This window comes from Anomaloglossus baeobatrachus, chromosome 6 (assembly GCF_048569485.1).
Source record: "Anomaloglossus baeobatrachus isolate aAnoBae1 chromosome 6, aAnoBae1.hap1, whole genome shotgun sequence".
In the NCBI taxonomy this organism is placed as follows: domain Eukaryota; kingdom Metazoa; phylum Chordata; class Amphibia; order Anura; family Aromobatidae; genus Anomaloglossus; species Anomaloglossus baeobatrachus.
In genome coordinates, this window is record NC_134358.1 from 356171909 (window position 1) to 356197077 (window position 25169).

The following is a 25169-nucleotide window of genomic DNA, read 5'->3' on the forward strand; positions in this document are numbered from 1 at the left end:
ATGGGAGTGACACCCTTTCCAAACCGGCAAAATTCAGGACATCAGGGCAGCCATTGTGCGATTCTCGTACATGTGCTATCAATCTTGGGGATCCCTTTCCTGTCTGGATTGAATTATAGTGCTCCTTAAATCGAACATATAGGCATCTGATAGTTTTTCCTATATAAAATCTCCCACAGGGACATACTATTGCATAGACTACAAATTTTGTCTTGCACGATATAAACTGATTGACATAGTGTGTATGTGCACCAATTTTCACAGACTTGCCGGTCAAACGCAGACTACAAAATCTGCATTGGCCACATTTAAAGTTGCCATTAGGAGACTGTTTTTCCAACCATGTGTTTTTGCTGGTTAATCTATTTTTAACCAGCAAGTCCCTCAAATTGTGGCATCTCCTGTAGGAAACTAATGGCTTAGAAGCCGTCATTTTTTTCAATTCAGGATCCCTTTCTAGGATGTGCCAGTTCTCATTAAGCGTTTTTCTTATGATGTCAAACATAGGTCCGAATTTGAAACTAAAGGTGAACCTGTCATTAGTGTTCTTTTCTTTTCTCTTTTTCACCCCTCCTGAGTCGGCTACTGGACAGAGACGATTATCCTCGTTTGCAGATTTTTTAGTTTTTTCATATGCTAGATTGATAATAGTATCGGGATAACCCCGTTGTAAAAATCTATTTTTTAATTCAGAAGCCTGTTCCTCAAAGGTCACACTGGTACTGTTAGTTCTTTTTACCCTCAAAAACTGCGAGTACGGGAGGGCAGTTTTTGTGTGCTGCGGGTGGGCGCTTTCATAATGTAAAACCGAGTTGGAGGCTGTGGGTTTTCTATAAATTTTTGTTGCGATCACTCCATCATTGACCCCAACCTCCACATCCAAAAAACTTATAGTATTGCCTCCAAAGGTAGAGGTAAACGACATGTTCATGGTGTTGGTGGTGTTTAAATAGGAAACAAAATCGGAAAAATCCTTTTCTGTCCCATCCCACACCATGAACATGTCGTCGACATACCTTAAATAGTATTTAATATGCTTCAAGAACGGGTTATTCACTGTATATACATACTTGCCTTCAAATTGTCCCAAAAAAATATTGGCCATGGCACATGATACGGGGGTACCCATTGCAGTACCCCCGCACTGTACATACCACCCGTCTAGAAACATGAAGGCATTTTTTGATAAAACAAATTCCAGCGCTTCACCAACAAAATCACAAAACAAAGGACTTTTGCCACTGCGTGTGACAATGTCCTTTACTGCCTCTACACCCAAAGCCTGTGGAATCCGTGTGTATAGATTATCCACATCAATTGTGGTTAGATTGTATCCCTCCTGCCATGTTACTTCTTTGAGGAGTGACACAAAATCCCCACTGTCTTTAACATAAGACGGAATATGGGACAACAGGGGTCTCAGCAGCCAGTCCAAATAGTGGGAGAGTGGCTCAGTGAGGGAGCCAATCCCCGCCACTATTGGACGTCCAGGAGGATTTTTTTCATTTTTGTGCACTTTTGGTATACAGTACCAGTGTGGTCTCGTAGGGAAAGGCGGGATCAATTTTTCTGCTTGTTTTTTAGAAATCAAACCGAGGATTACATATCTGTCCAAGAGACGTACAAGTTGTTTTTTGTATTCATTAATAGGGTTTGACAATAAGGGTTTATATGTTGTGCGATCTTGTAGCTGTTTTAAGCATTCCTGCAGGTACATATCACGGGACATGAGGACAATGTTGCCCCCTTTGTCCGCTTCGCGGAAGATAGTATCTTCCCATGTGCGCATAGTTTTTACCGCAGCTAATTCACCTGCACTCAAATTCCTACTAACTTGTGGATACCTCAAAGCCTCTACTTTTTTTATAACAGTATCCTGGAACAAATCGATCAAATTCCCATGCACTGTTGGTGGACAAAAATCTGATTTGTTTCCTTTTTTAAATTTCATAGGTTCACACATTATTTCATTTATGTCCACTTCGGACTCCAATGTGGGATCATTCAAGCTCATTAACAGTGTAGCTTCTTTTAATGTGTCAGGGTCAAAAGCCCCTGTCACATCAAAACTCCCATCATTCACCATGCATGGTTGTTCACCTTCAGGAATCAGATTTATATTGTGAGGCATTTGGTTAAAGAATTTGAATAAATGTATTTTCCTTATTGCCTTATAAAGATCCACTCTAAATTCCACAAAATTAAATTCTTCTGGAACACAAAAGCTCAACCCCTTAGACAAAACGGACACCATATCGCTGGTCAGTGAATGCTCCGACAGATTTATTATATTCTTATTCAAAGAGACAAGCAATTGATTATCATTCAATTCCTCCATGACACCATCTTTCGTTTGCGTCCTCTTCCTCTTGTGCCCCTTCCTGCCCCCCCGTCGGATGCGTTTCCTAAAGGGGCAGGAGTGGGAACTGATGAAGAGGTATCTCTTGAAGGACCCGGTACTACCTCTTCAGAGCCACTAGATTCTGAATCGGTAGTCCAATATCCCTTATTTTGTACATGCGATTTTTTCTTATTATACATATATTGATGTTTTTTATATCCCTTGACCTTATCTTTTGTCCAACAAAAGATCTGATTGGTGTCATAATCATGCTTGTCTCTTAAAAATTTTTCTCTTTTTTTATTTTTAATTTCTGTCTGAACATCCATTAGTTTTTTATCCAACTTAGATGTAAATGAGGACCAATAATCCTCAGTCACTCTAGAATGGGTATCCTGTTTTAAATTTTCCAATTCCAAACTCAAATCATTATAATCTTCTATGTTTTTCTTTAAAACTAACTGCAACAGTCTCATAGAGCAATCCAATTGTATGGTTTCCCATTCCTTAACAAAAGTCGCATCCTGATGGAATTGTGATACTGACTTAATAATACGTAAGCCCCTTGGGACTCTGTTGCAATCCACATAGGATTGTAGTGACTGTACCGTCCAAAATAACCGCACCTCTCTTTCAGAGAGGGAATATATTTTCTGTTCCAGGGTTTTTACGCCCATTACCTCTGTGTCCTTTTTCTGATTGCACTCCACAAAAAAGGAAGCCGCATCCGATCGACCCGCTTGAACACCCGAAGTATTAGCCAAGGGCGTATTGGTGCTGTCCATGTTGACTGTATTGTCCGTCATATCCTTTGTATCCCAAATCCAGTAACTCCTTGTTATTATATCCCGGTGGTAGCTGGGTGTGCAATGGACTCCAAAGGTAAATGCAATGATATGAATCCAAGAGAACACAGTCCTGCACCACCCATACACGCCTCTCACACCTGGGATCACTGGAGGGTAAGGAGTATAGCACCAGACGTCCTTGTTGGAAGCCGGATCAGCGTGCAGGTCCAAACAGCAAAAGTCAGTTCAGTTCATCAATACAGAAGAAGAATAAGACCGCACCAATGCTGATGTCTTTTTCCGGATAATCTTTATTCCATAAACTCGGTTAAAAGGTGTTGTAAAATCAGCGGGTGGAGGAGACCTGGATGCGGCCCCTCACTATGGACGACGGCCGTTTCGCCTGTGATTAGGCTTCCACGGGTCCACATGTGGGGTAAAATCAGCCCTCCCTAAATAGGGTCATGCATCCAGGTGACCTCCCCACATATACAAAAAGTGTGCATGAAGTGTATAATACAATTAAAAGGTACTTTGTGTACATATTTCACGTACCAAAAAATTAAAAACAATCATTGTGAAAAATACAAAAATCGGACAATATTAGAGGTATGAGACATTATAATATTCACAAAAAACAATTCATACATGGTTTATATGCGTAATCAGGATTACAACTTGATTTCACTTATCTGGGATATTTATTCCATTAATTATCCCACCCATTGTCAGGCATATACCATTATTTTACCATGCCCTGTTTTTGTGCAAAAAAAAAAAAAAAAAATCCTTTACAAAAAGACTGATAAGTCGTTACGGTCATTCATTCCCAATGCGCCCTGTGCTCCATATTTTATAATTAATTTTGCCTCCGTTTGCAACAACAGTTTGTGGTGATCCCCTCCTTGCGATGGGAGTGACACCCTTTCCAAACCGGCAAAATTCAGGACATCAGGGCAGCCATTGTGCGATTCTCGTACATGTGCTATCAATCTTGGGGATCCCTTTCCTGTCTGGATTGAATTATAGTGCTCCTTAAATCGAACATATAGGCATCTGATAGTTTTTCCTATATAAAATCTCCCACAGGGACATACTATTGCATAGACTACAAATTTTGTCTTGCACGATATAAACTGATTGACATAGTGTGTATGTGCACCAATTTTCACAGACTTGCCGGTCAAACGCAGACTACAAAATCTGCATTGGCCACATTTAAAGTTGCCATTAGGAGACTGTTTTTCCAACCATGTGTTTTTGCTGGTTAATCTATTTTTAACCAGCAAGTCCCTCAAATTGTGGCATCTCCTGTAGGAAACTAATGGCTTAGAAGCCGTCATTTTTTTCAATTCAGGATCCCTTTCTAGGATGTGCCAGTTCTCATTAAGCGTTTTTCTTATGATGTCAAACATAGGTCCGAATTTGAAACTAAAGGTGAACCTGTCATTAGTGTTCTTTTCTTTTCTCTTTTTCACCCCTCCTGAGTCGGCTACTGGACAGAGACGATTATCCTCGTTTGCAGATTTTTTAGTTTTTTCATATGCTAGATTGATAATAGTATCGGGATAACCCCGTTGTAATCTCTTCTTACATCAGTATTCCAAGTTCTGTAAGCGTAGCAAAAATATTTTGGTTGTGCCTCAAACCAGGCATCTGTAGCAGCCATGGCATCAGAAATGGTGTGAAATTTGGTACCCTTGAAACAGATGATAATCGGAGGAAGCTAGATCTGGTGAATAAGGTGGGTGGTCTGGTGAATAAGGTGGGTGGTCAACCAGCTCGGCCAGTTTTGCCGTGGTCGCTTGTGCAGTGTGAGCAGAGCGGTTGTCTTGCAGGAACAAGATTCCTTTGGACAGCTTGCAGCGCCTTTTGGCCTTCAGAGCTGCATTCAAAAGTTCTGTGTTCTGTGATGTTATCATCTACTTTTTACTTATTTGCAGTTACCTACAACCATGTGTTAGCATTATGTACTTTTTTTTTGACCCCTTGTTGTCATTGGGTAATCCTTTTCCCACTTTTTTTTTTGTCTATTTAAACTGTTCTTGTTGTACTGCTAATGTACATACATCCCTGGCCTGAGAAAGGCTTTCATCCGATGTTGAAACACGGAGCTTTGTATAAATTTATTAAATTTTTATGACTATGTTACCTGCCTGCTTGTCATTGTTACACTAGCGGGTGTGAACCCACTGTGCCACAGGCCGGGCTTACCCCTGGAGAGGAGTAACTAAGTGGCTTCCGAGTTTTGAACAGGCTCTGAAGGTGAGAATGGAGTGGGCTGCCGCAGACACCACTCCATGGCAGTCCGCAATACTGCAACAGTTGCCCCAAACATGAGCGACAGAAGAACGGAGGGCAGGCAGGATGGAGCGGGCAGGGGAGTCTGACCGGACAGATTACTTCAGAAAACAAGCTGAACGGGCAGGTACAAAAGAGAAGCAGGTTGGTTCGGGTTCACGGACGGACGGACAACTGACAGACAGGCAGGTCGGGTTCAGGGACTGGATACAAACAGAACTGGTACAGGTACCAGATGCAGGCAGGACACGTTCAGGTACAGCTAGTTGGCAGGACAGCCTGGCACCGTAGACAAACTGGAAGGTTCCGGTACATGATATAAGCAAGACGGATTCAGGCAGGATGCAGACTGGCCTGCTAACAGGACCAGACTAAGGTGAGAGTCATTGTAACGCTCGCGGAGGGTGTAGGGGCAGCGAGTGGGATTAGTGGACCCACTGGACCACAGGGGAGACCCAGGCTTACCCCTTAGTGGGAGGAGCTTAACTAAGTACCCACCGCGAGGCCAATTCTAGGTACCACTCCCAGGGCAATGACTGGGACTGTGGCAGCTTAATCCCAGGACATGAGACAGATTCAGGTATCGGTGCAGGCAAGTACAGGTGGGATGACCGAGGGAGACAGGCAGGCGAGTACAGACAGTTATGGGAAGGCAGGCATAGGTGATAGACACGGGGGTAACCTGACAACTAGCTAGCAGACTGAGACACTGACTAACTAGAAGTGTTTCGCAGGCACCTCCCCTAATGGGAGGATGCCTTAAGTACATAGTGCCTCTCAGCCATAGGCTGAAAGGCATTTACTGGAAATAGCGCGCCGGCCCTTTAAGAGCAGGCGTGTCCTAAGCTTAATTCTGGGAGACCTGAGCTTCATGCACAGGCCCTGGGGAAAGAAGGAGGTAGCAGCACTTGTGAATATCCAGGGAGAACGTGACCCAGCCGGCGCAGTGAGTAAGCAGACGTCCCTCAAGGGACGCCGGCGCTACAGTACCCCCCCATTTAAGCCCCCTCTTCTCGAGGCCTGAAGGAGGCTGCTTCTCCAGCAACTTGTCTCCCCGACCACTGGACATGTTTTCACTTATGGGTGAAGAAATGGCCAGTGGTCGGGGAGGGCTAGAAGGCGGCTGTTGGAGGTACTCCTTCCTGGGCCCTGAAAGGAAGACTGCACCAACTTCCAGGGTAGGCCTCACTGGAGCTTCAGGAACAAGAGGTCTCATTGCCCTCACCGGACATGCATGTATAAAGTGTTCTCCAACTCCACAATCGAAACACAGTCCCATGGCTCAACGGTAGTCTCTACGTTGGTCTGACATCTTGACATGGTCGATCTGCATGGGCGCAGGAGCGGCAACCGGAAACTCGGATATCAGCGGCCTCTCAAGTGATGGAACCAGATGTATAAATTCCCTATCATGCTTCACCTCCATGGATTTCTCTTGCAACCTAAGGTCGACGCTCGTAGCCAAGGAAATGAGGTCATCCAAAGTAACAGGAATATCACGGCCAGACAATGCATCTTTAATTCTCCCGGATAAACCTTCCCAAAAGGCGTCCTCCAGCGCCTGGTTCTTCCAGCCTAACTCTAAGGAGAGGATGCGGAACTGAACCGCATATTGGCTGACAGTCTGTGCACCTTGACGTAACTGCAGAAGGGAAGATGCAGCTGTGGCAACATTACCCGGTTCGTCAAAGATCTTTCGGAAGGCTTCAAGAAAGTCCAGGACGTCGGAGGTGACCGGATCCCTTCTCTCCCACAATGCATTGATCCAAGCAAGAGCATCCTAGCTAAGGTGCGACATCAGGAATGCCACTTTGGCCCGCTCTGTAGGGTACCAATGTGGCAAAAGTTTAAAGTGCAGGGAGCACTGATTGATGAACCCTCGGAATTGCTTGGGATCGCCGTCAAAACGTGGTGGAGCAGACAAACGAGGCCAGAATTCTGCCAGTGCTGGAGCTGCAGGCTGGATGGATGCCGTGAAACCAGCCGGACACAGGCCATTTAGATGGGTGTTAACGTTCCACAGGAAAGACAGTATCTGCGCTTGCTGTTCTCGTATTTGTGACATTTCCCAGTACGGCTCTGGCAGCAAGAGGGTGGCTGAATCCATGGCCTGCGCAAACACTTGCAGCCATTGCATGGGCAGCGAGAGAGATTAGTGGACCCACTGGACCACAGGGGAGATCCGGGCTTACCCCTTAGTGGGAGGGGCTTAATAAAGCTCCTACCGCAATGCGAACACTAGGTACCACTTCCAGGGCAGTGACTAGGACTGTGGTAGCTGACCCCCAGGGCAGGAGACAGATTTAGCTATACGTACAGGTACAAGTGGGATGACCGAGGTAGGCAGCTACAGACAGGTATGGGAAGGCAGGCACAGGTGATGAACACAGGGGTAACGGGACCCGACAACTAGCTAGCAGACTGAGACACTGGCTAACTAGGAGCTTTGTGCAGGCACCTCCCCTAATGGGAGGATGTCTTAAATACATAGTGCCTATCAGCCATAGGCTGAGAGGCATTCCCTGGAAATAGTCCGACCCTTTCAGAGGAGTCTTAAAGGAAGACTGTCACCATTTTTTTTGACTAAACCAAAAGTGTCACCTTGTGTAGCTCCTGTGCTGCATTCTATGAAGGTGCACCTTGTTGCTGACCCCCCCCCCCCCCTTGCAGACCCCCAAAAAAACTTTAGAAAATCTTACCGTGTTGTATGCTAATGAGCTGTGTTGGCCAGATGGACTGGCTCTATTTCGGCTCCTGTCCCTGCTTGTCGCCTTGTTCGCCATCCTCATGTCAATGATCCTAATCGGACTGAGGAAAAAAAAGGAAGCATACTGTGACTGTCTGCAAGTCTTGCATCAGACACACCCATACATATCTTTGTGTGCATTTGAAACCTCAGACTGCACTCGGATAACATCAGAGTGCAGTACGATATATTCAGAGACTGGCAATTCAGAAGATTAATCTTTAATCTCTCCCTCTTGTCCTCGCCTGTGATATGATCACAAGATCGGATCACAGTCGCAGGACACTTGGATCACGTTCGTAGCAGAGCCTGAGTCGAGAGTTATTAGCATATCTCATCGTATGCATAAGCTAATGTGACTCCAGTCTAAAGGGGGCTTTATACGCTGCGACATCGCTAATGCGGAGTCGTTGGGGTCACGGAATTTGTGACGCACATCCGGCCGCATTAGCGATGTTGCTGCGTGTGACACCGATGAGAGATTTTGCATCGTTGCAAAAACGTGCAAAATCGCTCATCGGTGACATGGGGGTCCATTCTCGATTTATCGTTACTGCAGCAGTAACTATGTAGTTCATCGCTCCTGCGGCAGCACACATCGTTATTTGTGACGCCGCAGGAACGAGGAAGCTCTCCTTACCTGCCTCCCGGCCGCTATGCGGAAGGAAGGAGGTGGGCGGGATGTTACGTCCTGCTCAGCTCCGCCCCTCCGCTGCTATTGGGCGGCCGCTCAGTGACGTCGCTATGACGCCGCACGGACCGCCCCCTTAGAAAGGAGGCGGTTCGCCAGTCACAGCGACGTCGCCGGGCAGGTAAGTATGTGTGACTGGTCTGGGCGATGTTGTGCGGCACGGGCAGCGATTTGCCCGTGTCACGCAACAGATGGGGGCGGGTACCCACACTAGCGATATCAGGACCGATATCGCAGTGTGTAAAAGTAGCTTTATGGCTTGGGTCTTACTCGTGAGTGACTCATGCGAGCATCGCATCACCCGCACTGGCCGCGGCTATCCAGACAGTAGCGTGTCAGCTTCATGTATTTTTATGCAGCTGACACGCTCTTGTCAGGACATCTGCCGGGCCAGTTGGAGCAGGGTGATTTGATCTTTGTTAGAGTCACATGCAAGTTGGCAGTTAACTGTGGTCACCTTATAAGGTCATCACAGGTCACAGCAAGTGGGTCACTCAGTAGCGTGTGAACCGTCGCCGGCTGTGACAAGCAGTGACATGAGTTTCTCCGCAGTTCAGTACCGCAGTTTTTGCACAAAGTATTGTGAGAGCTGCCGGCACTGAACTGTGGTGACCTCATCACGTCACAGCAAGTGGGTTATACAGTAGCATGAGAAGCAGTGACGTCATGAGTTTACCGCAGTTCAATGCCACCATCTCTCACTATACTTTGTGTGAGAACCACGGCAGTCAATTTTGGTAGTCACAACCGCTGTGTGACTCACCTGCTGTCACCTGCAGTGACCTTAGGAGGTGACTGCAGTTCACTACCAGCTGCGGCAGTAACACAGCACAGCGTGAGAGTCGGCAGTGGCTGCTCTCCCAGTCTATGAAGTTTATTTTATGAATATTCTCCATAGGCTGGAACAGTGAGTCTGGGAACGTCGCGGGACCTCCATATGGAGTACGATGGACTTGCTGGAGAATTTGATGCAGAATAAAGTGGTGTATGAGGGTGTCTCTTGTCTTAAATGATTCTCTCTTTATGTCTTTTAGGTTCACTTTTGTGGAATGTCGTGAAACTTTCATATGGATTGCGGCTGAACTTCAAGGCTTTTTATTTTTTTATATAAAATTAGTGAATGAGGGCTAGTGTCGGGAGGTATTTTTATAAATAAAATATTTGTGTGCATTTTTTTTTACATTTTTTTTCTATTTACTGAGTAAGTAATACGGGTGTCTGCTAAATACCCACCAATTACTAATATCCGTGCTTGATGCCAGCTGGCATTAAACCCATACATTACCCCTTTTGCTACTGTACCAGGGTAAAGGGAATAGCCGAGCTGAGAAGCCAGGATTGGGCTTCTAATTTAGTGTGCCACTTCTGGGTCAGCTGTGGCCAGCCATTTTTAGGCTGGGAAGGGCCAAATAACCATAGCACTTCCCACCCTGAGAATACCAGATCCCAGCTATCAGCTTCACCTTGGCTGGTGATCCAATTTGAGGGGGACACCATGTTTTTTGGTTTTTTTTTTCTTTTCTTTTCTTCATTTGGGGTGGTGGTGGTTTAATTTAGTTATTTAAAAATTAAATAATTTTAAAAAACAGCGTGGGGTAACCTCTGTTTCGGATTACCATCTAAGGTAAACTTGTCAGCTGTGGCCTGCAGACTGCAGCGGTCTACTTTGCCTTAGCTGGCTACCAATGTTAGGGGGAACCCATGTCATTTTTTTAATTTATTTTGTGGCTGAATACAAGGCTAAATGTCCTTTAGTGCCACATGAAAAGCACTAAAGGTTGCCAGCTTAGAATATGTAGGGTCGTGGGACATTATATACTGTAGGTGTTTGACATCTATCTAGCAATTTTTCTAGCTTTGCATATCGAATGTGTTTCTTTCACAGACGTGTGAAGGTGGCTTAAAAAGTGTTTGCTCTTTTGTATAACCCTATGGAAGACTGAAGAACTCTATGTAATCTTTAATGAAGACTTGGTCTTTCTAAGAAAATAAATAAAAAATGGCTTATTTGATAAATTGGGAAAACGATCTCAACAAACAATTTGAAAGGGAAAGCTTGATTTAAAGTCTCTACCGTACTTATTCATACTATAAGGTCCACGGTTTTCCCCAAAAAAATTTGAGAGGAAAGTGGGGGTGTGTGTGTGTTATAGTCCAAATGTACCTGGCTCACTGGGGGGGTGGGTAAGAAGCCAGGTAAGCTGGGCTACAGGAGGTAGGAGCAGGGTCGCCACTGCAGGAAGGTGGCGGCAGCAGTAGTGGGGCAATCACATCTGTCCTCCATTAAAGGGAAATGAATATTGACTGCCCCCCATGCCCATAATCTCTCCTCCCCACTTCTTGGCACCAAGGCCAGTGATTAGTAAAAGTCTTCATTGTCATTTACTATCACTGATGCTGGCACCGAGAGGTGGGTGGGATTTTGGGTTTGGGGAGCAGTGAATATTTGAATATTCTTTTTGGATTAACATCTGTTTGACCGGCAGCTGACATTGGTGACTTTGACTGGGGGTACATGGCAGTGATGCCATACACTGCCCTTCACCTACACGCCAAGCTCTGTTACTGGCATCCGAAGAGTATGTGCGTAGATACAAATGGACTTGTTGTTTTGTTTAGAGTGTGATACCTCATCACAGCAAGACACCTTTGTAGTTCGGACCCCCTTGTATTATTTTCCCCTTTTCCTTTCCCCTCTCTCCATACTTGCTCTTCTTTAATTGAATATGGTCTGTATATGCTTCAAATCTACAATAAAAATATGTTGAAGTGTTTTCTAAAGTCTTGCAACACGTTTTGATGAATCGGGGCTTTTGTGTCCCTTAAAAAAAAATCAACGATCAAACTGATATTTATCCAATACATTGTATGTACTTGTTTTTATTTTGCTTTATAGGAAGAAAAAAAGAGAAAGCGAGAAAAAGAACAATGTGATTCAGATGAGGAAACCGAGTATTTTGAACCGGAGAAAAAAGTAGAAATTGAAACCCCTACAGACCGTCCAGTTAGGGCATGTAGGACACATCCAGGTGAAACCTGATAGTACTGATGTCTTTGCGCTTAGAATGCTAATAAAATATTAATGATATATTATTCTGTCTATCAGCAGAAAACGAGAGCACACCAATTCAACAACTTCTGGAATATTTCCTCCGACAGCTCCAACGGTAAACTAAAGTGATGGCTCTGTGAAAGGTCTATTAAAGGCAATTGTTTTTTGTAGCGGTATGACAATTGTTATGTATGTGTGCCTCCCATACTCTACATCATATATTTAATATTGTAAAGGAACAAAAATCTGCTGGATATGTTATCTTCTGACTTTCTAGTGTGTGTTCTGTAGCATTTTCCTGCTCCGTGTCTATAGTTGTCTGTTAGGGATTCTAGTAGTGCTATTGAAAACACAGGGACCCTGGATAATCCCATTGATATCCACCTGGAGATTGATTGGGCACCATTGGAAGCCTTCTGCACACAAACAAAAAATGTATGCCCAGATCATGAACTAGCTGGACTGTCCTTTGTATATTTTATTTATCCCAGACACTATTTTTTCACTAGTTCATTATCTGTAAAGTTTTATTATAAGCTTGGATTTCTGGCCAATAAGTTGATACTTCATACTCACATATGTAATGCTGTTTCAGAAAGCAATATCCTCCTCCATTTATACATATTCCCACAACAGTCAACGCGGGTTATGCACTGTAAGTAATTTAAAATAGGACTGTGTTCACATCTGTCATGGAACAATGGAAACAATGGAGTGGCAAAAGTGACTCTACCAATACCCTATGGTCTTATAAATCCACCTAGCCTAGAAGTCTTTGAAAGCTTTCAACTTTTACTTATGCTTTTTTTTTTTTTTTGATAAATATTACAATTGATGTGTCCTGTCCTTTGAAGGTCACTGACATGGTATCATTGTTATGGTTAAAGTACCTAACCAATAAAGTGGGGCACCTTTTTGTAAACTTGCCAAATTTAAAGAATTAATCCATTATTGACACGTGACAGATGTCAGTCTTGAATAGTTGGTGTAAATTTAGTTTTATGCCCCATTCTATCGGCCAAGAAAGGAGTCTTGTGTCCGCAGCACAGGAGTGGGAGTTCCTCTCTTTTTTGACGGTATTCACGGCTCTTCTTTTTATTAGCCAGCCTGGTGCAACATCGTCATTATGGCATAATGTTTCTGGGCGGTTATGGCAGTGCAGCTAATCAAAAGTGCAGATGCTGTCAAATAAGAGGCAGTAGCCACAGACCACTATTGTGGCCAATGGAACAGGAGGTGCAAATCGTATTACTCTGGATCAAGAGGAGATGCCATCTTCTGCACAATAGTGGATATTTACGTGATAATGATCTTTTGAGAGCTTCCCTCACACAATTATAGCTCATGCTGACTATGATACACAGTTCAGATGGAAATGCCAGCAAATTACCATATTTTTCGTATGATAAGACGCACTTTTCATCCCAAAAATTTGGGAGGAAAATGAAGGGTGCGTCTTAAAATCCCAATATAGCTTTACCTGGGGGTCCTGTCTGTGCGGCGATCGGGCGGCCGGGTGCCTGTGGCTGCGTGCAAGCGGCCGGGTACCTGTGCTTGCATTCGGGTGGTAGCCGGGTACCTGTGGCTGCGTGCAGGCGGCAGTCGGGTGCCTGTGCCTGCGTGTGGGCGGCAGCCAGGTGCCTGCCGGTGCTGGCTGCCTCTCTGTGCGGGTGGGTGGGCAGCCTGCTGGCTTCCACTCTGTGTGTGCAGGCGGCTGTGCAGCAGGTTACCCAGTTTGTCCGCGGTCCCAGTTTCAAATGATTGCGCCAGATGTGGGCGCGTGCGCAGATGGAGCTCTTGGATGAGAGCTCCATCTGCGCACGCGCCACTCCAGGCGACATCATTTGAACCGGGACTGCGGACACTGGGACACTCACCGCACCGGCCTGCTGCATGACTCACCCGCGGCTGCCGCCACCACGGACCCCGCCGCCCCTTCCACCACGGACCCCGCCGCCCCTGCCATCACGGACCCCGCCGCCACTGACCCGCCGTGCCTGCCAGGACAATCTCTGCTTCCTGTGACCCCACTTCACCACCACTGCTGCCCCCCTCCGGTAAGACAACACTGGAGTATAAGACTGATCCCATTTTTATTTTTTTATGTCTAAATTTGGGGTGCGTCTTATAACCCAGTGCGTCTTATAAAGCGAAAAATACGGTAACCCCTTAAATTCTTCTTTTAAATTGAAACCCAATGTAAATGCTCAGTGTAGAGCACAGAATAAATGTGACCTGAAGAATAAAAGTAATAAAAAAAATGTCAATGTCAAAATGGTAAAAAATTAAAACTTAACCTCCTAACGACCGTCGATACACATTAAAACGGCAGCCGTTAAGGGTAGGTAGGGAGACGACGAGTTATCTGTCCCCTACATCCAAACCGCCATCTGGAACGGCGCTGGTGGGGCAATGCAGGCCATGATCCCGGGGAGCATCATTAATTTAGCCCCCGGCTTCGGCCTGCATTCTAGCAACGCCCCCTCTCACTGCTCTGGAAGCCGCTCCCTCACTCAGGAGCAGCTCTTTTCCGATTGGCCGTCACACTTAGTCCCAGCCCTGAGACCAATCAGCCTCCGGGGGCCGTCTCTCTCCTCCATGCTGCCAGGAACACTGGACACCATTTTCCACGTGGGGAGCAAACTCGGGTGAGATTGCCTCCTTGGCTCTACACTTCTGCAGCACTATATACCGCTCTGCTCAGCGGTATATCGCTGTCTCTCTAGCGGTGTGTGCCTGCTGGCTAGCGGTGTATATCAGCTGTTAGCGGTATATACTGGCTCTGCCTGCAGGTATATGCTGGCTGTTTGACAGTATATGCCATTTTGCTACGGTATATACCAGCTCTGCATAGCAGTCACTTTATAATACTGCTAGTGACTCCTCACTCATATAACTCTACCCCTATAGGGCTGTAGGACTCTATTGCTGACATGCGTAACCGCAAGGGTGATAAAGCTTCCCAGGCATCCTCTACAGACCTGTACTATGCCTGTACCACCTGTGGACGCTCGTTTTCTAATGGCCAGATCTATCCACTATGCCGGGGCTGCGATGCCCCTTCTACCGTGTCACAACAGACCCCGTTGCTGGACCAAGATGCCGTGCAGTCTCTGGATTCTGCTCTGGACACCGGCCTGGCAGCACCCCCGTCTGATGACGTAATGCCTGCATGGGCTCTTCTAATGTCTAAAAGGTTAGATGACCTTACCGCTCAGATATCCCAGCCGTCCTCAGGCTCCCACAGCCTTCCCCCGGCTCAGCTCCCTCAGAGGAGCCCGCCTGCTACGTCTGGGGTCTCTTCTCCAGAACGTAAATAGGCTGTTTCCAAAAGGCGCCATTGCGACCTCTACGCCTCATCTGACTCCGACGATAGTCCGTCTGGCTGAGGTTCCGTGACCTTTAGTAGTCACGATTCTCAAGAGTCTGACTCTGATTCAGATGTCCTTTCTGAGTCTAGGCATATAGAAGACATACTAATTTCGGCTGTCAATCACTCTCTGTCGATCTCTGATCAGCCTCCTGACCCGACTTCTCAGTCGGCAATCAAGCGGGCCAAGAAGCCTCCTAAATCCTTTGCTCAGGATCCGGTTTTTCGGCAAATTATATCTAAACGGTGGGATCACCCTGATAGAAGGTTTAATAAAAAACCCTTCTCTTCATTCGCTTATCCCTTTCCCTCTGAAATGGTTAAGCCCTGGTCAGTACCCCCCGTTGTGGATCCGCCAGTATCCAGACTGGCTAAACACACGGTCATGTCTGTTTCAGACAACGCGTCTCTCAAGGACTCGTCCGACCGTGCAGTTGATGCTGCGGTCAAATCTATTTTCCAGGCTTCGGGCTCCTCTCTTCGCCCCCTGTTTGCCTTAACATGGGTCACGAGAGCTGTGGGGGTGTGGAGCAAGAACCTACGCAGGATGCTTTGCTCTTGTAATATTCCCCCGGCGGCTTTTGAGATCCTTGATTTGTTCTCTCTAGCCTCTAATTAATTATTTTCTTCACGGCTCCCTAGATGCAGCTAGTTTGTCAGTCCTATCGGCGGCCAATGCTGTCTTTGCCCGTAGAGTCCTTTGGCTAAAAATATGGAATGCGGACAGTGCCTCCAAGAAATCCCTGTCCACACTCCCCTTCCATGGCCTGCGTCTGTTTGGAGAATCCCTGGACAAACTCATATCTGAGACGACGGGTGGTAAAAGTACCATTCTACCTCAAAAGCGGCCTGTATCCAGGAATTTTAAAAAATCTCCTTGGCGCAGGCAGTCATTTCGGCCTGCCCGCCAAAAATCATCAGCCCAAGGATCGTCCCAACGCTCAGATCGAGGATCCGGTCCCTCAAGGGGCTCTTCTTGGCGTTCCCACTCCAAGCAACCTAAACCCAAAGGACCTCGCTCTGTACAGGCCCCCTCAGCATGACGCCAGGTATCCCTCAGATCCGACTCCTGTTGGAGGGCGGCTTCTGCTTTTTCGGGATATCTGGCTAGACCACACTCACTATGCTTGGGTTCGAGAAATCGTCACCTCAGGTTACAAGATCGATTTCCATTCCCTGCCGGCCAACAGGTTTCTGCGTTCTCGTCTTCCAAAGTCCAAAACGCAAAGCCAGGCCTTATTTCAGGCCATAGCCTCTTTTACAGAAAGCAAATGTTATCATTCCAGTGCCCCTGGAACAGCGCGGCAAAGGTTTCTATTCAAACCTTTTTTGTCGTTCCCAAAAAAGATGGCTCTGTCCGCCCTATCTTGGACCTAAAACGGCTGAACAAATTCGTACAGATTCGAACTTTCCGAATGGGATCATTGAGAGCAGTGCTAGTCGCCATGGAACCTAGAGAATTCCTAGTTTCCATAGACGTTCAAGATGCTTATTTACACATTCCCATATGTGTCTCTCATCAACGGTTCCTCCGCTTTGCCGTAGGACACCATCATTTCCAATTCAGGGCCCTCCCCTTTGGGCTGGCCACTGCGCCTCGGGTCTTCACAAAGGTCATGGCGGCCGTCATGTCCATTTTACACCCCAGAGGCATCCTGGTCGTTCCCTATTTGGACGACCTTCTTGTCAAAGGGAGCTCTCTTCACGTTTGCTCAGAAAGCGTGTAGATTTGCCTAGACACGCTGTCAAGGCTAGGGTGGCTAATCCACTTCAACAAGTCATCCCTCATTCCTCATCAGCGCATCACCTTTTTAGGTATGCTGATAGACACGGCTCAGTCCCGGGTTTTTCTTCCAGAGGACAAGAGGTCTTCCCTGATCCGGGCCGCCCAATCCCTCCGCTCTCGCCGTCACACATCCCTTCGGAATGGATTGAGAGTGTTAGGCAAGATGGTGGCGGTCATAGAAGCAGTGTCCTTTGCCCATTTCCATCTGCGTCCTCTACAACTGGATCTTCTATCCTCCTGGGACAAGAATCCAGCTTCCCTAGACCGGTCAGTCCGCCTATCTCGGTCTGCGCTCAGCTCCCTCGTCTGGTGGACTCAAGCCTCATCCCTATCTCAAGGGAAGTCCTTCCGCCCAGGCCACTGGCAAGTAGTCACGACGGATGCCAGCCTGATAGGCTGGGGGGTGGTGTTTCTCCACCACACTGTTCACGGACGCTGGTCTCCTTCCGAGCGCTCCCTGCACATCAATGTTCTGGAGATCAGAGCCATATTTTTGGCCCTTCAGAATTTTCAACCCTTACTATTGGGCCTCCCTGTTCGGATCCAGTCAGACAATGCCACGGCCGTGGCTTACATCAACCGCAAGGGAGGAACTCACAGCAAGGCAGCGATTAAGGAAGTATCCAGGATTCTTCTTTGGGCAGAGAAGCACATCCCCATTATTTCAGCTGTCCATATCCCAGGGGTAGACAACTGGACCGCAGACTTTTTCAGCAGGCAAGGTCTAGCGGCAGGGGAATGGTCCCTCCACGACGAAGTGTTCCATCAGATCACTCTTCGTTGGGGACTCCAGGATGTGGACCTCGAGAGACCCGCTAGCGATCGGCTCCGACACTTTAGTCTTTCCGTGGGCGCAGTTCCACCTACCCTACATCTTCCCTCAGTTTCCTCTCATTCCGAGAGTAATCAAGAAAATCAAAGCGGAGGGAATCCCGGTGATCCTCGTGGCCCCGGACTGGCCCAGGAGAGCCTGGTACCCAGAGCTTCTCCAACTGCTCGGCGACACTCCCTGGCGTCTTTCCCGACCGCCCGGATCTTCTATCGCAAGGTCCAATATTCCACCAGAATACAGCACAGCTGCATTTGACGGCGTGGCGCTTGAATCCTTGATTCTAGCAAAATCAGGTCTTTCTTCTAAGGTAGTTCATACCATGCTTAATGCTCGGAAGCCCACCTCCGCCAGTATCTACCACAGGATCTGAAAGACCTATCTTTCCTGGTGTGACCGTCATAATCGGTCATCCCTTACCTTTTCAATCCCTAATGTTCTTGCCTTTCTGCAAGACGGTTTGGACTCTGGTCTAGCTCTCAGTACCCTTAAAGGACAAGTTTCTGCCTTTTATTTTTCCAGAAGCGGCTGGCTTCTCGCCCTCAGGTCCGTACCTTTCTTCAGGGGGTGGCGCATTTGGTCCCTCCTTATCGCCACCCCTTAGATCCCTGGGATCTGAATCTGGTTCTCGGAGCTCTTCAGCTTCCTCCCTTCGAACCTCTGAGAGAAATCTCTCTTCAACGACTGTCCTGGAAGGTTGCCCTCTTAGTCGCCATTACCTCTATCAGGCGAGTGTCCGAACTAGCGGCTCTTTCCTGTCGCTCACCTTACCTGATTTTCCATCATGATAAGGTTGTTCTTCGGCCTTCCCCCGCTTTTCTCCCGAAGGTCATATCTTCTCTCCACTTAAACGAGGACATTGTGTTGCCATCACTCTGCCCGGTCCCGGTCCACTCTTTTGAAAAAGCCCTTCACACTCTAGATCTCGTCAGGGCTCTGCGGATCTACATCTCCAGAACAGCGCCGTTGCGCAAGTCCGATGCCCTCTTCGTCCTCTCACAAGGACACAAAAAGTGCAATCCGGCTTCTAAATCCACGATTTCTCGATGGATTAGGACTGCCATCTGTGAGGCTTACAAAGCACGAGGTGTTGTTTCTCCTCAATCTGTGCTGGCCCACTCTACACGAGCAGTGGGTGCTTCCTGGGCTATCCGCCATCAGGCTTCGGTGGCCCAACTTTGCAAGGCCGCTACCTGGTCCAGTGTGCACACGTTTACAAAATTTTACAGAGAGCATACGCATGCTTCCGCGGATGCTGCTCTTGGAAGACAAGTCCTTCAGGCGGCAGTGGACCATTTATAAGTGGCCACCGATCGTTTTTTTGACAGTGTTTTGATATATGTTCACTGCAGTTGCAGTCGTTAGTCAGCTCTTAGTCTGATGATATACACTGTTAATAGTTCAGTTCCCACCCAGGGACTGCTTTGGAACGTCCCACTGTGTGTGTCCCCCAATGAAAAGGTGAGAAAGGAAATGACATTTGTGTACTCACCGTAAAATGTCTTCCTTGGAGACTTTCATTTTGGGACACAGCTCCAACCCTTGTGGTTTTGGTTGTCCTTCTCCTACTGCTTTTACACCAAACTGAGCTAGTTTCCTGCCTAGCTAGGGTATATGCTGTGGGGGGAAGAGCTAACACTTCTGCAAATCTAGTGTCACGCCTCCCTGGAGACATCATAATACCCACTGTCTGTGTCCCCCAATGAAAGGCTCCAAGGAAGACATTTTACGGTGAGTACACAAAAATGTCATTTTTTACAGGGGTAACAGGATAAAATAGACCACAAAATTTGTTGGGCAATTTATCCTGAGTACGCTGATACCTCATATGTAGCAGGAAACCACTGTTTGAGCGCACGGCAGAGCTCCGAAGGGAAGGTGTGTCATTTGACTTTTTGAACGGAAAATTTGGTGGAATCGTTAGCCGCACCATGTTGCGTTTGGAGTGTACTTGATGTGCCGAAACAGTGGAGCTCCCCCACGTGACCCCATTTTGGAAACTAGACCCCCCCCCCATAGCATAAAAAAAAATCAGGACGCACGCACGGATGTGCTGCAAAAATGGGGGGGGACTAGTGGGAGAAAATAAGTCCTGTCCAAAGTCCAGTACGGCTGCAGGTACCTAATTGTTAAAGTTTTGTCTTCGTTTTTTGTTTTTTTTATTTGGGGTGCACAAAAAACTCGAGCAATTACGTACCTGATTAGCCAATCACGTGCTGATCAGCACTTGGTGGCAAGCAGGCGGGGGGGTGGATGGAGAGGGAGTGGGAGATGGGATTGGGGATAGTTAGAAAAGAGCCACGAACAATTCTGATGGGATGGATCAGAACAGCAACATGATCACAGGAGAGATGGAGGCAGATTGATGAGATAGCAGATGGGGGGGCAGCGGCAGATTGGGGGGCAGCGGCAGATGAAGGGGAGTGGCAGTTGGGTGGAGAAGTGGTGGATGTGAGAGGGCGCGGCGACGGATGGGAGATGGCGCGGCGGATGGGAGAGGACGCAGCGGAGCGGCGGAGGAGGGGGGGGGAAGGGGTGGATAGCTAACTTACAGGATGGATGTAGGCAGCAGATGCAGCCGATGGAGGAGGGTGGGAGAGGGGGCAGCAGATGCAGCAGATGGAGGAGGGTGAGAAGTGGGAGAGGAGGCAGCGGATGCAGCAGATGGAGGAGGGTGAGAGATGGGAGAGGGGAGCAGCAGATCGGGGAGGGGTCAGCGGCTGCGGGGGAAGAGCGGTGACTGCTGCGGCGGCAGTGGAGGATGGAGGGGGGGTGGTGGTTCGTGGGCACTTACCAAATGGCACACGCAGGGATCTCTCTCCTCCGCTTCCACGGATGGAGGGGAGTGGTCACCAACAGGTCACCGGCCCAAATCTACGGTGATTGGAGAGATCGGTCACAAGGCCGGTCTCTCCAATCAGCTAGGGGCGGGTGAAACAGAGGTCATTCAGCTCCAGCCAATGATCAGTGCCATAGCTGCAATGATCATGGCTGGATTTAAATTTTTCAGCCATTTTCAATAACTGAAACATTACAGTGGCTGTGATTGGCTGGGTGGCGTTCGTCAGCTAATCACAGCCTCCATAGGTCTGGGGGGGAGACACCACCCCTCTGAGGTCAGGCATAGGTTCCCTCCTCCCCGAATCTAAGGTTTTTGTACACCGATCTCCGGCATCGGGGACGCGATTTCGCCATGACGTACTGGGTACGTCATGGGTCCTTAAGTGCCAGGGAGCCATGACGTACCCAGTACGTCATAGGTCACTAAGGGGTTAAAGTGAACCGGTCAGGTCCCTATGCACCCAGAACCACAAGCAGTTCTGGATGCATATATTTAATCCATGCCTAGCTGATCCTGTATCTAGTGCCTTACATAAAGAAATCTCTAGATAAAGTATTTCTAAAGATCCTTTATGATATGCTAATGAGCGCAGGGACTAGTTGCAAGGGCGGGACTTCCACCAACTAGTCTCATTTATTAGCATGTTAGCACTACCACAGGGGCTTGTTAACATGCTATTCAATTCACAGTGTCATTGGTGGTGATGCGCGTACCTTTGTCCGTTGCACCACCTTAGACGTTGGGTTTAGGCTCAGTGCGCATGATCAGGAGTCCTGGTATTTCCGATCATGCGCACTAGACCTCTCTGAAGCCGGCACATGTACACTCAGCTTCATAGTGTGCATGACAAAAAGTGCATTGACTTCTGATCATGTGTATTGAGCCTAAACTGGCGTCAGAGGCCGTGACAACAGACACAGGTACTTGCGTCACCACCGATTAACGCTGGGCATTGAGTAGCATGTTGGCACACCCCTGTGGGCGTGCTAACATGCTAAGAGGATGGACTAGTTGGGGGAAATAACGCCCTTGTGACTAGTCCCTGCATTAATTAGCATTGCATAAAGAATCTTTAGAAATCTCTATGCATGCTACTATAGGCTGTGACTGCTAGGCAGGGATTAGAGATATGCAGCCAGAACTGCTTGTGGTTCTGGGTGCTTATTGGACCTGACAGGTTCCCTTTAAAATGCAGCTTCATTTTTGTGGGCCAGCGTTGTTATAAATACTGCTATTATAATGTTCTTCCGTGAAGCACATGTAGGTTCTAGATGCTCACAACAACTTTGGATTAACTACTAGGAGGGTCAGAATGTTTTTACTTGTGGGGGTGTTTGCTGTTTTGGCACCTGAAGGACTCTGCTAATGCAACATGGCGTCTGCAGTCTATTCCAGCCACATTTTTCTCTTCAAATATCAAAACACATATCTTCCCTTTCAGCCCTTGTGACTGGATACTTTACGACATCTTGTCATGTTAATCTTTTTCTATTACCATTAAGCCAAAACAGGAAATAGAACTCCATATCAAACTACCATAAATTATGGCAACCTCACCATATCAAAACCTAAGAGCCAAAAGTTATTGAGCTTGCACAACCACCGTATAAATCATCAACAGAAATTCTGCATATATTATATATCTTTATTACATCATAAATACAAAATAAAGTGCTGGTACCCACAGACATTTAAAAATTCCCTACCCCATAAAAACATCCATAAAGCAAAAACTGGTGCAGTGTGGAACAATGATTGTAGTTATTCAAAGAAAGGGTTAAATATTGCACATTTAAAAACTCTGGGTATATCCATAATCAACCATATAACATATCTGCTGGTCCGAATCACTCCATTAATGGTATAAAGTGCATAGTGCAAAGGAGGTATAAGGTGGCTGACCCGGCATAATTAAGGGCACAAAAGGAACAGTATCATCACCTGTCCTGAACACACATTATATGCATATATACCTCTTCAGTGAAGTTTATAAGAAAAACACCGGGATCAATGTTTGCAATCAGCCACCTATAATCCAGCAAGTAATAATAGTAGCAGAGCCCAGAGATCAGACCACACTGCCCAGCACCTCGACGCGTTTCGCTTCCGCTTCGTCAGGAGGCTCCTGACGAAGCGGAAGCGAAACGCATCGAGGTGCTGGGCAGTGTGGTCTGATCTCTGGGCTCTGCTACTATTATTACTTGCTGGATTATAGGTGGCTGATTGCAAACATTGATCCCGGTGTTTTTCTTATAAACTTCACTGAAGAGGTATATATGCATATAATGTGTGTTCAGGACAGGTGATGATACTGTTCCTTTTGTGCCCTTAATTATGCCGGGTCAGCCACCTTATACCTCCTTTGCACTATGCACTTTATACCATTAATGGAGTGATTCGGACCAGCAGATATGTTATATGGTTGATTATGGATATACCCAGAGTTTTTAAATGTGCAATATTTAACCCTTTCTTTGAATAACTACAATCATTGTTCCACACTGCACCAGTTTTTGCTTTATGGATGTTTTTATGGGGTAGGGAATTTTTAAATGTCTGTGGGTACCAGCACTTTATTTTGTATTTATGATGTAATAAAGATATATAATATATGCAGAATTTCTGTTGATGATTTATACGGTGGTTGTGCAAGCTCAATAACTTTTGGCTCTTTTTTTTTTTTTTTTTTTTCTGTCTATTACCACTTGTGAAACTAAAAAAATTGGGTTTAAAACAAGATTTTAGTGGGAATAATTGTAATTGCACTCACTTCTGTGAAGCAGCAGAGGAACTCCCTGATAATTACCGTATTTTTCGGACCATAAGACGCACTTTTTTCCCCCAAATGTTGGGGGAAAGTGGGGGGTGCGTCTTATGGTCTGACTATAAGGCTGCGGGGAATGAGGGTGCCGCGGTGCAGCGGGTCATCGGCGGCACGAGCAGGCTGTAACAGCCTGCCGTGACCACGTGGGCCCGCTCATTACATATGCACGCCCATCCTCCTGCCCATCATCTCTCAGCGAAACCAGCGCTGACAGGTGGGCAGGGTGATAGGCGGGGTGGGGGGGTGCGTGCATAATTAGCAGCCGACCGTGATCACCCCTGGCAACTACAGCCTGGAGTGATCATGTGCAGCTGTATTCACTGCCCCCCGTGCATCATTATCAGCGCGGGGTGCAGTGAATCAGTGTACTCACCCGTCACCGTGTGTGGAGCCGCCCCCCTGCAGCATCGCGTCTTCCTGTCTGTGCCGGCGGTCAGCTGATCTGGACACTAGCGGCGTGCACCGCGATGACGTCATCGCTGTGCGCGCCGCTAGTATCCACCAGAATCGATCAGCTTACCGCCGGCCCAGACAGGAAGACGCGATGCTGCAGACACTGGTGACGGCTCTACACAGCGGCGCTGCAGCTGAGACAGAGATCGGTGCTTCAGGGAGTGAGGAAGGGTAAGTATAAACGTTTATTTTTTTTTTCCTGTGCCACAGGATACACGCCATTTACCAGGATGGGGGCATTTCATGAGCAGGATGGATGGGGGCATTTCATGAGCAGGATGGATGGGGGCATTTCATGAGCAGGATGGATGGGGGCATTTCATGAGCAGGATGGATGGGGGCATTTCATGAGCAGGATGGATGGGGGCATTTCATGAGCAGGATGGATGGGGGCATATCATGAGCAGGATGGATGGGGGCATATCATGAGCAGGATGGATCGGGGTATATCATGAGCAGGATGGATGGGGGTATATTATTAGCAGGATGGGGGGTATATGAGCAGGATCATATACAAGGCAGGAGGATCCTTATCAGAATGGGGTACCTTAGTAGAGAATTTGGGGACATTACCCCCATAACAGTGTCAGCAGCAGATCCTCGCCCCATAACAGTGTGTCATGACCATATTTTTTGGTTAAAATTTTATTTTCCTATTTTCCTCCTCTAAAACCAGGGTGCGTCTTATGGTCAGGTGCGTCTTATAGTCCGAAAAATACGGTATATAATATCTTTAGGAGTTCCGTTCTTACAGTTATCACTTTCGGAGGGTTTTGTAATATCTATAATTTGTCACTTCACAACTGATTAGGTCCATAAAAAAGGTTTTGTAAATTTCTTTTAAAAATTGCTGCAAAACCTTTTAAGCTTTCTAAGATCCTAATAAAATAAAAGATGTCTGAAAAGTTATGCTAACATAAAGTCAACATATTGGGTATTTTTATTTTTTTTGCTTTTTGTGTAGTATAAATATCTGGTTTAAGGCTATAAAAATTAAACTTAAAAACTCAAAGAATGTTTGTTTTTTAATTCTCATGAAATTGCAGATATTTTCATAAATACTAATTATATTGACTTGAATTCACCTCGAACATAAACTACAATGTATCACAAAAAGCAGTCTCCGAATCCCTGGGATATGTAGAA

General features: G+C 46.8%; 1 protein-coding gene across 7 annotated transcripts in view; it reads left to right on the top strand.

The window, feature by feature from the left end:
- The window catches only part of BRD9 (bromodomain containing 9), a 326359-nt gene that overhangs the window by 117357 nt on the left and 183833 nt on the right, over positions 1 to 25169 (top strand). For 4 of the 7 annotated variants that reach the window (XM_075315009.1, XM_075315007.1, XM_075315012.1 and 1 more), the window contains exons 3-4: positions 11764 to 11896; positions 11974 to 12034. In XM_075315009.1, coding sequence (XP_075171124.1) covers positions 11764 to 11896; positions 11974 to 12034 — 194 coding nt within the window. The remainder of the gene's footprint in view (positions 1 to 11763; positions 11897 to 11973; positions 12035 to 25169) is intronic. The other 3 variants (XM_075315008.1, XM_075315013.1, XM_075315011.1) reach the window with 1 other exon arrangement.